This window comes from Octodon degus, unplaced genomic scaffold, assembly GCF_000260255.1.
Source record: "Octodon degus isolate 3935 unplaced genomic scaffold, OctDeg1.0 scaffold00094, whole genome shotgun sequence".
NCBI lineage: Eukaryota > Metazoa > Chordata > Mammalia > Rodentia > Octodontidae > Octodon > Octodon degus.
The window spans coordinates 9,736,964-9,754,476 of record NW_004524670.1 but is presented as its reverse complement, the minus strand read 5'-3'; the positions used below and the strand labels follow the sequence as shown (position 1 = coordinate 9,754,476).

Below are 17,513 nucleotides of genomic sequence, written 5' to 3'. Positions count from 1 at the left end.
TTATTTGTTTCTCAATAAAATTATGGAAAAATAAAAATTAAAATAAATAAATAAATAAAATTGGCCATTCACATATACCAATAACCAAGAAAAGTCTGAAATTAGTCCTAGAGGTGAACGAGGGGCTGAGGGTTTGGCTCAGCTGTAGAATGCTTGTCTACCACATAGGAGGCCCTGGGTTCAGTCCTCAGCACCAAAGAATTAAAAAAAGAAATGGCGAAATGGTGAAAGACGCTGTTAATGTCTTTGTAGCAAGGTGCCTGATACCCTTGGGCTGTTCAGCACAGACTTTGGTGAGTTGAGTTGACAATAAATATTTTTCCAGGTCACAGTGCAGTCAATCTTTTTTCCCCTCAGCCATCTCTTTAAAATATAACTACAATTTTCATAGCTTGCATTGGGAGAAAAGTCAGGCTCCCCGGCTCATGAATAAGTAATCCAAAGGCAGCAAATGCGCTGAAGCTGTGATATTAGTGGTTTGACTCCGACAGGGCTGACTGTGTCAGACAGACCTTTATGAAAGTGGCAGTCCCAAAGGAACACATGTTGCAACTCATACAGAGCGCAGACTCTGTGCTGGGACTTTGAACAGACCAATAAAACAGACAAATCAACAAGGGGCAAAAGGAAATATTATATTCAGTCTGTTCCAGTATAAGATGGTCATTGATTTATTTTCTTAAAACTCACATTATCACGTCATACTATAAAAACAATAAAAATAAATAATTGTTTCTATGGACAAAAGCTAAGATAGTCTTTCAAAAAAATAATGATGGCTCTTGCCTTATGAAATTATAAATTATAAAGCGAAAGGGATTAAACAAGAATGGTACTGGGTCAGGAAGAATCCACAAATAGTAGATTTGAGAATACAAGAGAAATGTGTATGTGATAAAGATGAATCAGTGAGGGAAATGATGAATTAATCAATAAATCACATTGAGACAAGTGGGTCAATATGAAGAAAACACCCGTCATAGGAAAACAAATTCTAGATGGATTAAAACCATTGAAGTTTCCCTGCATGAGGATGCATGCCTGTAATCCCAGCCCTCTGGAAGTTGAGGCAGGAAGATCACTGCGAATTAGAAGCCAATCTAGGCTACAAAGTGAGTTCAAGGCCAGCCTGAACTACATACCCAGACCTTGTGTCAAAAACAAAACAGAAAACTACAGAAATAGAAGTATATGTTTGAGATGGAAAGCTTTCTGAGGGTGACATGTGATAGGTTTTTTTCAGGTGTCCAGCATGGCAGAGAAACAGGCAGAAGGAAAAAGGGAAAGGGGCTTTATTATCTTGGAGGACACAGAGAGAATGTGGGGAAGGATGAAGAATTCCCTCGATTGGAACTAAAGGGAGGCTGAGGCTTTCATGGCCTTTGACCAGGGGTGGAGATGGGAGGGGATGCTTAGATATACCTGAGGAGCTGATTGGGGGTCTTCCCTGAGGTGGTGGGAAGGGTGAAAGGAAACTGTACCCTGGGCTGAGTTGGAGAAGAAGGGGGAGGTGGTCTTGGGGAAGACGGGCTTTTGTTTTAAAGGCTTCAGCCCTATTAGACGACCACCATGATGATTCAGCAATTTATACTAGGGCCAGAACTTATCAACATGAAAGGCGAGAATCAAAAAGTAAAATGCTGCTACATAGGATTCCATAAAAATTATACTTTTTTATGAGATGTTAAAAGAGCCCACAAACAAAGTTAAAGGAAATGGAGTTTTATTTTATCTGCAGGCTGATGAGGCCTGTAAAACAAGGGCTAAATAGCTTAATCTAAAGCAACATACTGAGGGGACAACACAGAAATCTATACTCCTGCGCAAGTCACATTTGGATGAAGTTGATATTTTTTTCTTCACATGTCTTGCACTTTTAAGTCTAGGTATTCCCATGACCTTACTTTTATAATAAGCGAAATGACAAAAATGCTTATTGGAGGGCCAACCAAATAACTCAGCAGATTAAAGCACCTACAAGCAGGCGCAGGGCCGTGGTTTGATCCCCTGGCTGGCCATGCTGGCCCCACCCCCGGGGCGCGCTGAGATGGCCATTGGGACTGGGCATGGTGGCACGCGCCTGTAATCCCAGTTCCTGGGAGGCTGTAAACAGGCAGATCACTACAAGTCCGATTTAGTAGTGAGACCCTGAACACCCTGTAGACCCTTTCCTAAAAATACCAAAAAAAACAAAACAAAACAAAACAAAAACTTATTGGTTCCATTTTGTGAATATGTCTTAGGAATTCTTACATAAAGAATATTAGCTACTAAATACAGCTAAGCATCTTCTAAAAAGAAATCTGACTTTAATTTGGTCAGGAACTAATATATCTTAAGGTTTCTTCATTACTGGGGTACAGAAGCTAATATTTTAACCTTCACTATTTTTAACCTTTTTATCATATGTGGAATGCTATGGATAATCTGAATTCAGTGACTGTTTGGGGGGTGGCGTTGCAGGCTGCTCTGAGGGCGGGGCTGGTGCGTCATTCAGGCCCGGGGAATGGACCCTCAGTCCCCTGTGCCTGCCTCGGTTGTCTAACCAGGTTCTTTAGACTGCTGAGCTATCTCCCTGGCCTAGTATTTGTAACCTTGTAAATGATTAACCATTTTAACCTTTCATACTTTGGTTCTTTATTGAAGAGCATGCTCATAGCGACCCATATTTAAGGTAATAATATTCCATCCTGTAGAGTTACTATATGCTTCTAAGCTTTGCAGTTGCCAGAGTGCTAAAATAGAAATGTCAAAATTGTGCCTTGTGTTCTATTTATTTGCTTTGAAATGGGGCCAGAGAATCTATCTAAATAATTCATATCTCCCTGCATTTATATAATTGACAATCATTTAATTGGGGATAAGCATATAATTGTTGTAGGTGAGAGATACATATAGAACATAGTTTCAGAGTATGAGAATATTAAATATTAAATATAAAATCCAGCACTCTAATGATTTTCCATTTCTCTTACTATGAAAGCATCTTGGATTGTGTAAGTTAGTGAAGTAATATTAATTAGTGACATATGTGCTAGTATTTTCTACAATAATTTCAGTGACAAGTCTGCCTGGTCTAAATTTTCTGAAAATATAGTAAGGGTAAGAAAGACAGTGATTGTGGCAGTTGGCATCTTTCTAGACAAACTATTCAAAAGGAAGTATTTCCTTGAGTGAGAACAGCATCTTGGGAAAAGTCTGGCCTTTGCAAGCAGGTAGCCCTGAGGTTCCCCCTGGGCGGCCCCACTGCCAGGAGCCAAATACTTGATCTCAAGAACTTGTGCCCATTCCTGTGAGACAGGAAGAAGAGGAAGACCCATCGTGGTCACTATGCGGGGTGCACACTCCAAGAACCAGCACATGTTGGGCAAGGAAACTGGTGAGCGTTACTGGGAGTGGACAAGAAGATCCTGAGGCTGCTCACAAGAGCAGGCAATATCGCCCCAGTGAACTGACTTCCTTCCTGAGGGAAGGCCATGCCAGAAACTGAATTCTCCCTGGAAACATATTCCTTTCAGGTACCTGGAGTGATAGTATCTCTTAATCAGGCACCCTGTTTTTAGTATCAAAATAATGTTATTTTAGGGACTTTGTGCTCAGGACAAAAAGAGGCAAAACCATGAGAGAAGTTTTGTCTGGGCCATGGGGAGGCCTGGTGATCTCCCTCCTCGTCTGCCAGCCCTGACTCCACAGCACAGACACCCAGAGCCAGCGGTCTTCTCTCCAGGGGCACCAGCTACACACTTCTGCCTTCGGCGCCTCTGAGATTTTTTATTGTTCAAGACTAACAATCTATGTGCATTCTGCCCACACAAGCCTTTCCCAGAGAGAGGAAAAAGTAATGCACTGGTCTCTGCTTACTAAATTATAATGATTTCCAGTCCTCCCTGCCCCAGACACAACAGGATTCCCTCGGTGATGGTGTTAGACACAGTCTTAGCCAATTTCAGAAAGAATTCAGACAACCTTGTTTCTAAGTCCTTGAAAGAGCATCATGGCTTTCTTATGTAAAGCTGTGTTATTTTTATTATTTCTTCTGCTGACTGGCTGGCTGGCTGGGTAGATGGGTGGAGAGATGGGTAGATGGATGGATGGATGCATGGATGGATGAATAGATGCACAGATGAAAAATGGATAAATGGGCTATGGATAGGTTGTTGCAACACTCTCTCTGCTGGGCATCAGTCATGAATGAATCCAGGTATTTTACTTGGCACCCAAAATGCTGAGAGTTGGGAGAGAAAGCACTTGGTTTTCTGATATAGGTTCATTGACTAACTTTAGATTCAAGGAAAACAAAAGCAGAGAACGACCCTGAGCTTGAGGAGGAGAGATGTTGTCTAACGAAAGCCAGCCTCTCCTATCCATTCAGTTCTCCTGTTAAAAAGTTCACCTTTTATCCAATAATTTACTGAGGTATTAGTGCATGCTGGTCTGTCACAAGAGCAAACCAACTGCGCTCTGAGCCAGACCCTGCTCTGTCCAGATTGACCTTGAACATTCCATTCAGTTTTATTACTGTTGTTATCCTCTTCCTGTCTTTACGAAAAGGTTGCTAATTTTAGCGTCAGTCCTCCCTCAGGAATGTTGTCAGGAAGGAGCAGGAGCATATGGGATACAGCACAGGCTTCCACAAAGGAAGGTCTGAAAACAGATTTATGTGATGAAAAGAGAGAGATGGATGCTATTCTCAGTGGCAAGCTGCTTTTCTTCCTTTTGAGCACATTTCTCTAGTTAAAGTTCATGGTAAATGGATAAGAAACCTAAGCAGATATAGGTCATGGTGCTCTTTGGAATCAGGAAATAGCTTGCCCCTGATTCTCATTTAGAGCATTCACTTAGCACCGTCCTGTTCTCTCGAGGCAAATAGGAAACACAACCATGAAGGTTTATCTTGTTTGTAAAAGTCCGGATAATCCATACGGAGCGTTGCCCTGAGAGCAGCACCACTCTCCTCACCAGCCCTCTGAGCAAAGCGATTCTGAACACCCAAGGTCACAGAAACTCAAGGCAGGCAGCAGACAGCCTTCCTAAAAAGGAAGCCCAGGGGCTGGCTGAGGCAAGCAGCAACTCCCAGCTGGCCACGGAATGTGGTCACATTATTCTCTGAACATGCAGAAAGCAACAGTCAACAACCAGTGCAGTCGGTGTGACAGTGACAGAGCTCTCTCCTGGGCTGCAATCAATTACAATGCTTAAGTGCATTATGTCTTAAAAAAAAAAAAAAAAAAAAAAAAAAAGTAAAAGAGCTCTCTCCCTCCCTCTCTTTAATTCGGTGCAGTGCAGATCCAAGTCAAATCCTTTAAAAGCCACCTTTGACCAATTGCTGCTTCTAACTCTTCCAAAATTGTTAAAGTAGAAATAAAATACATGAATTACTGAAATACACAATGTCTTTTTTAAAAGTCAGGTTACACTTTTATCTTCCTTTCCTCTATGCCAAGAAAGAGACTAATATTTTTTAGATGTTAAAAGTACATTATATGAAATGTGTCTCGGGCAGCGTCTGAGCCGATGCACAGGAGAATCAGCTTTGGACTGTGTGCAGAATTCTCTTCCAGTTTCTATATATAACCGCATTCCACACGCACATACCACCCTGCACCCGTCCACATGCACACTGCACACTGTAATCTCATGCTTGCGGAAATCAGAATGCTGTAACGATGCCCTGGATCCGAGAAATTCATAAGCAAAGCCCAGAGATGGTTCCCTGTTGAATGAAAAGGGCTGGTTCAGGCGGCACGGCTCCTTGGCGGCAGGGCAGGCTCTGCCCAGCTCTCTGGAGTGTGAGCCGCATGGCTAATGATGGCATGGGCTGTGGGATAAGCCTCTTACCTTGGAATGCTGCAGCAGGAGTACCTGCTCCTCAAGCTGCTGTCGTTTGCCTTCTATTTCTGTCTGCCTCTTTCTTTTTTCCTTGAAAATAGAGAGAGAGAGAGAAAGAGAGTCTGTCAGAGTGGGTGGGTGTTGGCTCCAGGAATGTGAAGGCAGGCAGCAGAAGCAGAAGCGGCACACATCTGTGCAGTCCCTCCCAGAGACGCTGGGCACACCGCAGCATCACCTGCCCCACCGTCGCTGGGTGTGTGGCAGGCAGCAGTGTCCCCCTAACATGCCTGCGGGGGGCTCAGCCAGTGGGAGAAATGCTCCTCTCTCAGTCAGACTGCCACAATTTAATCCATAAGAAAAGGCGGTTTATACACCACACACACACACACACACACACACTCCCCCCACCCCCCTCCTGTGCTTGCAGTGTTAATCTGGAGACAAAGAATAAATACGTCTCAATTCAAAAGACAGGGTTAGATTTCTTTGGTCAAAATCATATCCATAAGTAATAAGATGTAATTGCAAATTGGGTGGGAGAAATCATCCAGTTGGGCATCTCAGACAATGCAAATGAGAGGGATGGTCTTTGCTTAAAGGAGCCTTGAGAGAAGCATCTCGTGCGGGCGGTGCTCCCTGAGGTTATAGGAAATGCAAAGTCTGGATCTGACTCCCAGCCCTATCAATTTCTGGCTGTGTAACTTCTGGAAAGTTCTTTCCCCTCCTTAGGTCTCAGTCTTCTCATAATGTGGAGATAATAACTCTATCCAAATCGTATGACTTAGATGTGGCTTAAGGGAGGAGACACACACCAAGGGCCTATGACAACACCCTGTACTCGATCAGCACTCAGCCACTGGCAGTTACTACTGTCCTCACTGCTGCATGCCTCCTTTTAGGGACTGTCTAGGAATTGGATTCAAAGCGCTGTACTTTCCTGGCATTTTGCATTATAATCTTCATAGTGTTTTTCCCCCACACTTCTCTAATGCAGACAATAGACATCAAGGAATGTGATTCATAAGAAGAGAAAGGCCTACCTTTCTGAAAGCTTACTTTTGTTTTATTTTTTCATTTATGTATTTGGTACAGGGTCTCACTACGCAGCTCACACTCCTAGTGATCCTCCTGTTTTCAGCCTCCCCAGTGCTGGAATTACAGGCATGCGCCACCACACTTGGACTCGTTCACAGGCTCAGCACACCCCATGGGCAGGGCCAGTGTGGCATGTGGGACCAGAGATAGAACCCCAGACCCTGAGCTTGCCAAAGCAGGTGCTTAGTCCATTGAGCTATCTCGCCAGGCCTGATAGATTACTTTTAATGCCTTGCTTTTAAGGTATACCAGAGTATTTTATTGAACTATGTATAAGACTGGATCATTCTCCTTTGCTCACAGATACAAGGAGAGCCTTGTCAGCCAAGATATAATGGCTTCATCCAACACAGGAGACAATGACACAGAAGCCTGATTGCCATGCTGGGCATTCACAGAAGCTCTGGGTTTATGTAGCGCCACATTTCCAGGGATCTGATTGCACCACTGTGGTCCAAATCAGTGGAATAATCATTCGTATTATAACCAAAGTTTTTTATGCAATGCACAGACTCCAAGAAATATTAGCTCATAATATGCATCATTAAAAGATAATATTTAGGCTAAATGAAACTCGTGAACATTTTAGGAACTTGCTATTTACCAAAGGACTCCAACCAGGGATGCGTAATTGATGCCATTTAATTCCAGAGTATGCCAAGGACAGGTACTATGTGATACTATATGGGAAAGAGAAGGGCCAGTATGGAAAGCCCACCCATCCAGCATCTCAGGGATACCTGAGGACAAGCTACTGAGCGTCACGGGGTACCTAAGAGAACTCATTCCCACTGAACACCTGTATGCACCTGTATGGAATTTATTTTATAGTTATTTTGTTAGTGCCCATTAATGTTACAAACTATTCAGCTTCAACATATAAAATATATTTTGATCATATCCACTCTCCCTGATGATCTCCACTTAAATTGGAACAAGATATAATATGTCATGGGTACAAGATACTGGTGAGTCAGTCCTTCCACAAATGTTAAATGAGTGCTTTGTGTTCTAACCACATGCCTTGTTATTTCCAAACCCTTCCTAGGCTTTCCCACATCGTTGCCTTCAATTACACAGAAAGTTCCTATCATCACATTGGTGAACCGTTCCCTGATTGAAAGAAACATGACCAGACGGGCTCTGTAGAGGCTCATTCCGTGTTAAAGCAGTTGTGATCACTGGAAACTAATTGGGCAAGGTGGGGGCAATTTCAAAATCAGCTCTTTAAGAATGGGTAGGATTTAGGCAGGAATAGATTAATGGCAAATCATGCCAGGAAAAGGAAAGTGGGAGAGCAAGTGTAGGCATGGACTGCATATTCCAAGAACACTAAGGAGGGAACTAACTAGGATGATTCAAAGACTAGCCTGGTATTGAAGGTCTTGAATGCTGGATTGGCAAATTTGGATTGTATTGTGGAGACAGCGCAGCATCATTGTGATGTTCTTAACAAAAATGATATGATGAGATAGTATTTTAGGAACGCCATTCTGGCACTCATATAAAGAAAGGATTAATAGGGACTGAGACACTTTTCTGTAAAAAAGTAAACATGTTAAACATCAGTAAACATTTGAGGTCTTGTGGGAGCACAGTCTGTGGCAACCAGTCAGTGCTGTCACTGTAACTCAAAAGCAGCCCCAGACAATGTGTGAATGGGTGACGTGGCTGTGTTCTAACAAAACTTTATGGACCAACATAAGTAGCGGGCCAGACTGGCACATGGGTCATCATTTCTTGACTTCTAGATTAAAAAGATCATTAAATGTCTTAGGGCGATGCTATGTTCACCTTACGCACAGTGAGAATAGGTGCTCTAACAAGCCCTCCCCAGCTTAGAGCTGCACCAATCAACGCGAAAAGGAAAGGACAAGTGTAAGAACCAGAAAAGCTAAGAGTATCTAGGGAGTGAGGAAAAGCAGTATGTTGGCTTTGAGCCCCACAGATCACAAGAGTGCAGGCGTGGGCAACAGTGAGACAGTGGCAAGGTGGAGCTCGTTTACACCAAGTTCAAATCCCCTCAAAGGAACCACGTAGATACTAATACACACAGCTAGGCAGAGGCATTAGCATGTTCACATTGATATTTTGATTGGCCAACACCCTGAACTTTCCTCCAACTGCTGTTGCACATTCTTGGTCTAGCTGGGTCCCCTTCCATAGTAATCAGGTTAGATAAGAGGCTCGGTATGCAATCAGCCCTAGGTGTCAGGTATGAGTCAAATTACATCAAGCTGGCATAGGGCCCCAGTAAGTGCCTTTGAACCTCACCTACTTAGACTGCTGAGGTCTGAATTGTGCTCCGCCCCCTGGCTAGCCTGCTGCTTCCCATATTTCTCCTTCCCTTTATCAGGAAAAAGCCAGTAACTCATAGCCCTTCACTCTCAACTCCACTATGATACTCCTTCTCATTACTCCAGATCCAGGTATTGACCTGCCACTCCTTCAGGGCTGCACCTTCAAACTCAGCCTGTGCAGGCACCACCTCAGACATCGCCCTGCCCTGCATTCACAAGGTTCCTTTTACTGTATCCTTCATCTTAGCAAATGGCAGTGCTCAAATCAGATGTCTAGGTCTTCTTAAACACTCACTATCCTGAAGGACAAAGCCCCACTGAGCCTCCTCCTTGCTATTTCCCACAGGTTTTTGCTTCCCCATTAAAATCCTTCCTCATTCCCTTAATGTTTCTCCTTTATCTCCACACGTGCACTTGTAGAGTAGCCCACATTAGGCCCTTTAACACTGCAAATAACTTAACTGTTTGCATCTGATCTCCATCTGGATTACTGCAGTGGTTTCTTTAGTCTCCAGATCTCAAGCCTTGGTTTCTCCAACTCAGCCTCCGTATCACTCCCAGAGCAGTGTGCTAATATGGAAATCTGGACACAGCATCTCTCCCCTAGCACCCAGAACATCTCCTCACTGCCTGTCTTCTTCTTCAACCCTGATCCTCAGCCGTATGCTCCAACTTCAACAACTATGTGCAGTGTCTGGACCTGGGAGACTGATTGACATCTTCATGGTTTTACCCTCACTGCTTCCTCTAACAGTAATGAATATCTCTGATTGCTTCATTTGACAAAAAGCAATCCATCATGGACAGCACAGTTTAAATATCAGTGAAGCTATAGTGACCACCTGTCAATTTTGATCCATCTGATCTTCCTTCCTTTGGGGGAACTTATCTATGCTCACTATAAACCTTGTGGAAATATCACTCATGGTTAATCACATAGACCTCAGCTCGTCTGTGCCACCAGGGCTTGCACATCAGCTAGCTTAAGTCCATCCTGCTGCTTTCACTCTGCAAAAGTGAGTGACACAGAGTGGCTGAGAGACTCCAGTACAATCAATGAGAGCTATTTCTAGGGAGAGGCACAGGGACATGGGAAGGGAGACATCCTTCCTTCCACTAGGGCTACACTGAGATGACAAGCACCTGAGTGCAAGCTGCCCAAGCCTCATGGAAGGAAAGCATCCACAGTATGTCAGAGAAAGCAAGGCCAACCTGCAGGGAGAGGTGGGGTTTAAAAGCAGAGAAAACAAGGTCCTGACCGGGGCCCAGATCTGCTCATGAGTGAAGTCAGAAGGATTCGTGGACTTCTTAAATTATACTAATAAATCTTCCTTTTGCTCAGGCTAGTTTGAGGGATGTTTGTGTCACTTAAAACTCAGAGTCACTTAAAACACATATGACACATACGGAAGCCTTTTCTGGTCCATGCAGAGGGACCTCATCACTCCCTCCTTTGTCTCCTCTTTTCACAGTCTGTGGATTTTTCTACATTGATCCCTTGAGTACTTTATAGCTTCATCTATTGATACACCTTCTCTCTGCCAAACAATGGGCTCCTGCTGGACAAGGCTCTTGTGCCTGCAGAGCACTTCTGAATGAAAGAACTGTCCCTTTAGCTCATCACCAATTTTGTTTCTGTTTTTCCATATGTCTATATATTCCTCATTAAAATATAAGTTTTCACTCATTATTTCAATGGCAGCATAATCTAGTATTGAAAACATATTAGCCACCAGTCCATAAAGTCAGAAGGGTTTTCTGATGAAGACATCAACCCAATTGGGCTAGATCACTGTCGTTATGTATGCAAGAAAAGAGTTGGAAAAGATAAGTCCAGGAAAGAATCACGCAAATCCCATCTCGAGAGAGGAAGTGGAGAGAACTAGAAATTCCAGGGAAAGCAATAACGAGCTGACAGTAGCAAACTGTCCAGGAGGAATGTGCCTCAGGAGACAGCTGGAATGCAGTGGTCTCAAGTCCATTGGGAAGATTTCCAGAACCTTCCACTACCCGGGTGGCCAGCAAGCCACTTCTTTTGTCTTGCTGTCAATTATACATTCTTCTGGTGAGTGTTTTCTGGACGTTTTGTAGCATCCTAAACACTGCAGACTATTAATATAGCTAGGATCACTTGTACAGAAAGGCGCACACACCGCTCAGAGGGTTAGTCCAAATGATGAAAAGCAGGTCTCCTAAGGGTTTAGGGAGCCTACTGTCTTGTGCTCAAGACTCTCTCCTCTCTGCCTGTGCTGTCATCTGGTGTTTGGAAATGGCTGGGGATGTGGGACAGGGGTTGATCCCAGCTGAATTGGTGAGGAAAAGAAAGGAGGAAAGAAAATCTGAGCAGGAAGGGCCACAAGGCGCAGAGATGCAGCACTTCCAGTCCCTCTCTAGGGCCCTATTCTGATTCTAGCTGATATCTATCATCCCAGGGCACAGCAGTAAGAAGGAACCACATGACCCACTCAAGGTACTGCGGCCAGCAAGGGGATCTTGGAATTCAGAAAAGAAAATATATTCCGTGGCACATGCGGCAATATTTCCTTTTCTTATTGCTAGATAGTTTTGCTTTGATTCCGCGCTACTGATTTTCTATCTGTCTCCCTCACACAGAGCTTTTGAACGACTTTCTGCCAGATGGCTTCAGCAACATAGAGTCAGAGAAAGACACAGACTCCTAAAAACTGCAGAAACAGGCCATTTTAAGCAACTTGCTCTTGGGAGAGCTGGGGGTGGTGCAGAGAGGGCGCAAAGGGGAGAGAAAGGCCGCAAACACAACGCCCTGGAAGAGCCTGGAGACAGGTTGAAGTTAAGAGTGTAAAACGAGGGTCTGAGACATCAAGATTAGATGATCAGGGAAAGAAAACCTTTTAAGGATATTTTGTTGTGAGTCGTATTTTCCAAAAGACTGGTAAGGATGCTGGAATCACTTGTGCCTGTGAGACTGTGTTTCTTTGTGACTTCAAGCTGAAAACAGATTTCAAGGTGCTCAGCTTTTAGATGAGCTGCACTAGGACACATGTGACTTTCTGAGAATGAAATTATAGAAAATCAGCATGCAAACAGAACCCAAGGAGCTTTACCTATTAAGGAGTCAGGACATCATCTCAGGCGTGGCTGGATTGTAATTGCCTGTTTAATGTTGTAGAGTTGATGCTGTTGCCACATATCAGGACAGAAAAGTGGGGGCTATTTAAAATCTAAGAATCCGGCTGATCAAGCATGAAAACACTGAGGAGGCACCCACTAGTGCTGTGCAATTCCTTGGCCAGTTAACATGAATGTTGAGTTGCTTGATAGATCCATTCCTTTGAGATCACTTATCTTAAGCCATTAGATATTAAAATTCGGTCTCCTGCCTGAGCTACCTCATGAGTTCAAGGCCAGCCTGGATGACAATGGTGAGACCCTATCTCAAGAAAACAAAAGCATCCAAATAAACAAAGAAAATACTCTCTCTTCTGGCTCTAAGGTCAAAGTCACCAGCCATGATCCTGATTTAATTCTTTAAAACGCCTAATTGAGGAATGGGCACTTTTTAAGCCTCATGCAGTCTTCATTTACTATAAAATGAATAAATTGGCACCAGAATTTATAGCTAGACATATGGAAAGTGAAGTTGGTATGTAACTTTGTGATAATACTAGCAGGAGAACCTGGAGTCGGTTTAACGAATATCCTTAAAAGACTTGGCCAGAAAGACAATAAATTTCCTGTACTCACACTGTCCTGCCTCGCCATATATGTACTCAGACTGTACCACCATCAGGAGAATTCTACAGGTCTATTCAATTCCCATTCTTAGTTTTGACTAGCATTTTAATTTATACCATTTCTCCTTTAACAACTGATTTTTGACTATGAGCTTACATTCTATTCATAAAAGAGAAAACTGTCTGCTTTTTTTTTTTCTTCACTCATGTATTTGGTACAGCATTTCACCACACAGCTCAGACTCATAGTGGTCCTCCTGTTTTCAGCCTACCCAGCACTGGGATTATAGGTGTACCCCACCATGTCTGGACTCATTTGTCCGTCAGTGCACCCCAGGGGTGGGGCTGACGCAACATGTGGGACTGGGAGTCAAACCTTGGTCTCTGTGCTTGCCAAAGCAGGTGCTGAGTCCATTGAGCTATCTCGCTGGTGCCTGCTTTTTTTTTTTTTTTTCTGTTGTTTTTAACAGAACTTATAAGACCAAGAGAAAACTCTACAGAGAAGGAAATTATTGATTAATACAACTGGCCTTTGAAACGATATATAAATTTTGTATCAGGGATTGAACTCAGGACTTTGAGTTTGCCAGGCTGGCACTTATGCCACTAAGCTATCCTCCCAGCACTATTGAAATGATACTTTAACAGTGAAAATCTCAGAAATACCATGTGGAAGCTAAAAGCAAGGCTGCTGCTAGTTACATTGAACAGTTACTATAAGCAGCACATCAATGCCAAGCCAAGTACACAATACAGCAGGGCTTTAACTCAAGGCACTCTGCAGAAAATTTTATAGTCCATGTGGATTACACATTAAACCTGCTCTGTAAGATCTGTTTAGCATGGCTCTTTAGACAACGATTCAACCACATGGCTGCCCTTCAGTTTTCACAGTCCTAACATCAAATTCTTTGCTAGAGCTTTAATCAACAAAGAATATGTTCTGACAAGCTCTGATGAGAAGGGAGGGTGTGCTCCATGACATCTTTTTTTTTTAATTATTACATTCATTTTTATTGGTCCATTTGCAAAACAAATAATATTTCTAAAATTACATGATTTATACTATACATTGTTCAGCTTGGACATACCTGAGTCAGATTTGTTTCTAACATCTAAAAAACTTGTATTATTATCATCACCCTTCTTAGCAAAAAGTCTTCCAGGTTTTGAGAAGCTGTCACATGCACAACAGAAGGTATATATTTTCCAGAAATTTGATTTTTAGTATCATTACTTTTAACATTGGCAAGATATATATCTTCATTTTCCATTCAGGCCTACTTTTTTCCAATTTTGATATGTGTAATTTCATGGAGAAAGGGTGTTCCATGTCAAGCAGCATGTGCAGCTCAAAACTAAATCACAAATGGCTTTTCTGAACACAAATACACTTCAGCATGGAGAAAAGTTTTACGTGAATTTTTCACTTATCTAGAATATTTGAAACAAGGTCTAAAACTTATTTTTTTTTCAACAAATAACACACTGCATATATTCTTCTTTGGTTAATTGCTGTACAAGATGCGGACTTGAGATCCTATTTACAAACACCATTAGAACAAATCATTCTATTCATTAAGAGAATGCAACTATATATCTATCCTAACCACCATGAATACACAGATACAAAATGGACATTCATCTGTATACCCTATTTTTTCTAAGTTCCGTTATTGAATATTATAGGTGTGCAAACTCAGCAAAACATTCCAAAAGAGTCCAGTAGCCCATAATAGCATTGGGTCTTCTGTTTAACTGGCAATGTCAGAAATTATTGACCTGAGTCCCCCACAGCTCAACATAACAGCATGGCTTTACTTCCTATATTTCATCTTCATACTTTTCTGCTGGATGGTTAAGACCAAGGTAAAGCAGGACCTGTGCAACAGGAGTTGTAGCTTTTTGGTCTGAGAAGGTCAGTGAAATCCCCTCAGGATTTATCTTGAGATCCTGTACCTCAGATTGTAGAACCTTTGTCCATGACATCTTATTGATAAACACTCTGTGATTTAAAAAAAGAAAATCAAGCACTTTCCATACGGGTAGATGGAAAGACAGAGACCTCTGAGGAAGTCCCAGATGCCTGAAACAATGGAATTAAGCTCACCTACAGAATGCAGTGTCCACATCACTACTTCAACACCTGCATCATTGCAGTCAAGATGACTTGACTTCAGATACAGGCTCCACCCTCAAATCTCTGGGTAATGTGTGTGAGCCTACACTGTATCTGGACCGTGGACTCAGCCTCCGTGCAATGGGTAGGCATGGCTAGCTCAGCCCTAAGCTTCCACTCATCTCTAGCACTTTGCAAGACTCTGAAGAACACAGCCTCACACATTCTGAGCAATGCAGATGCCCTTCCTCACCTACAAGCTACCCTGAATACTAGCACATGTTTAAGTCGTGTTTACTGTGTACCAGGAAATGTCTTGTGTGATTAATGTATATTAACACTTTGTGCCTTCACAAGAAACTAATGAGTAGCCCGGTGTGGTGGCCCCCACCTGTAATCCCAGCTTCTGGGAGGCTGAGGCAGGAGAATCCTTGCAAGTTCAAGACCAGCCTGGGCTACAAAGTGAGCTCAAGTTCAGCCTGAACTTCATAGGGAGAACCTGTCTGAAAAAGGCACAGACAGACAGACAGACAGACACCAATGAGTTGAATTCTATATTTCTTTTCTTTTCTTTTTTTTTAATTTGAAGATAGGATTTCTCTAAGTCATTAAGTGTTCAGGCCGGGCTCAAACACATAATCCTCCTGCCTCAGCTTCCCAGTCATGCCTACAGGCATGCACCACCACACCCAGCATCTAGTCTATTTTTATCCTCATTTGAAAGAGATAAACTGAGGTACAGAGAGCTAAAGTGTCACATGATGAGTGTGAAGCAGAACTGGAACACTGTATGAAACATGGAGATGTCTCCGAGAGCTACTGCAGGATTGCAATGAGGGACAAGGTTGGGACCGTGGCATTAGGACTTCAATCAATAAAAGTGCTTTCTTTGTACCCAGCTTAGGGTTTTGTCTACAAGACCACAATTTAGTCACAGAATCAAAGTTTAGTTCTCTAGTGATTAAACTAAGAAAAACAACGATGGTGGTGAAATCATGACAGCAACTTAATTAGCTGTATGCATGCGTGGGGTCCACACTCTGAGATTCACCAAACCCTAGATTGGAAATATTGGGAAAAAAATTGTACCAGTACCAAAAATATATTGAAATTTTTGTCATTATTCTCAGAACAATGCAGTATAGCAATTATTCACATAGCAGTTACCTTGTGTTAGGCACTATAAATAAATGAAATGCCTATCGAAGGGTGTGCCTACGCTGACATTTTACATTAGCCGGGTGAGCATCTGCAGATTTTGGTATCCACAGGAATCTTGGAACCACCTTTCTTGGAAACTGAGGGACAACTATAATAATAATGGCGATTAAATTTAGTTTCACTAAGTAGCTAAACTGCCCGGGCTGGGCTTGCAGTCCTCCTGCTTCATCCGGAGTACCTGCTATGTGCAAGTACTTTATAGCAAGGACTTCCAGTTTTTCACTTAATCACCAGAACACCTTAAGATATGCACCTTTAATGTTCTCCTTCTATTGAGGAAAACCACGAAGTTTTAGCCAGACTCAGTAAAGTGCCCAAGGTCATGGGCTATAAAGTGGCCGAGTGGGCTGAAACAGCCAGCCTGACCCTAGAGCACTTTGCCAGGCACAGAAACATTATAGCTTCTTGCCGTTGCTTAGCTCTCTGAGTGAACTCTGCTCTGGACACAGAATACATCTCACCTCACCCCATTCGCATTCGTACGCCAAAACCTTCCAGAGAAAACGAGATGTTGAAAATATGAAACATTCTGATGTCCAATCCTTACACGCTGAAAAAATGAAGGCTTTTGGAAAAATCCATGAGCATTTCCCAATTTCAAACAAAAATAGGTCAAGGCTGCACTGCAACTTTTAGCCGTGCCTGGCCAACTAATATATTCATTTACCTTAATCCCTGTGGGAGACATTCTGAGGGCTTGAATGATCTAAGGAAGAGAGAAAATGCAAAATACTTCTCTCCTATTTGATGTCTTCTATGGGAGGGATTGGAGCAGATGAAGCTGTGCTGGGAAAGCTGCCAGTTTCCTCAGAGAGGCTGCTCTGCCTGACCCAGACTATGGATGTGGCAGGGGCAGGAATAGCCACTAAGCCAGGAGCAGTGTTTTAGCAGACATGCCAGCCCTGGAGGAAAGTTCCAGGCTGAAGGCGGAGTGGACACTGCCTGAAGCTCACAGTAAACAGCACTGCCATTGGCTCCCCTTGGATCTCAGAGCAGCAGCCCTAGAAGAGCAGAGGGGACCGGACAACAAGCAGCACACAGCTACCCTGGCTGGAAATACAAAAGAGAACAGTGTGCAAACCAACCAGAAAGCGAACACAATCTCTGGCATTCAGAAAACAACAAAGGGACAGCGCAGACGTACACAAATGAACCTAATTCCAAGGAAAGACGGACACATCTTTTCTGCCAATCATGCTTCTGTTTCTTCTATGCTGACACCTGATGAATATTTCT

General features: G+C 42.9%; 1 protein-coding gene across 5 annotated transcripts in view; it reads right to left on the bottom strand.

Moving 5' to 3' along the window:
- Akap2 (A-kinase anchoring protein 2) overlaps window positions 1–17,513 on the bottom strand; it is a 553,389-nt gene that overhangs the window by 278,123 nt on the left and 257,753 nt on the right. For all 5 annotated transcript variants that reach the window (XM_023722921.1, XM_023722923.1, XM_023722922.1 and 2 more), the window contains one exon: window positions 5,839–5,919. In XM_023722921.1, the coding sequence (XP_023578689.1) occupies window positions 5,839–5,919 (81 nt within the window). The remainder of the gene's footprint in view (window positions 1–5,838; window positions 5,920–17,513) is intronic.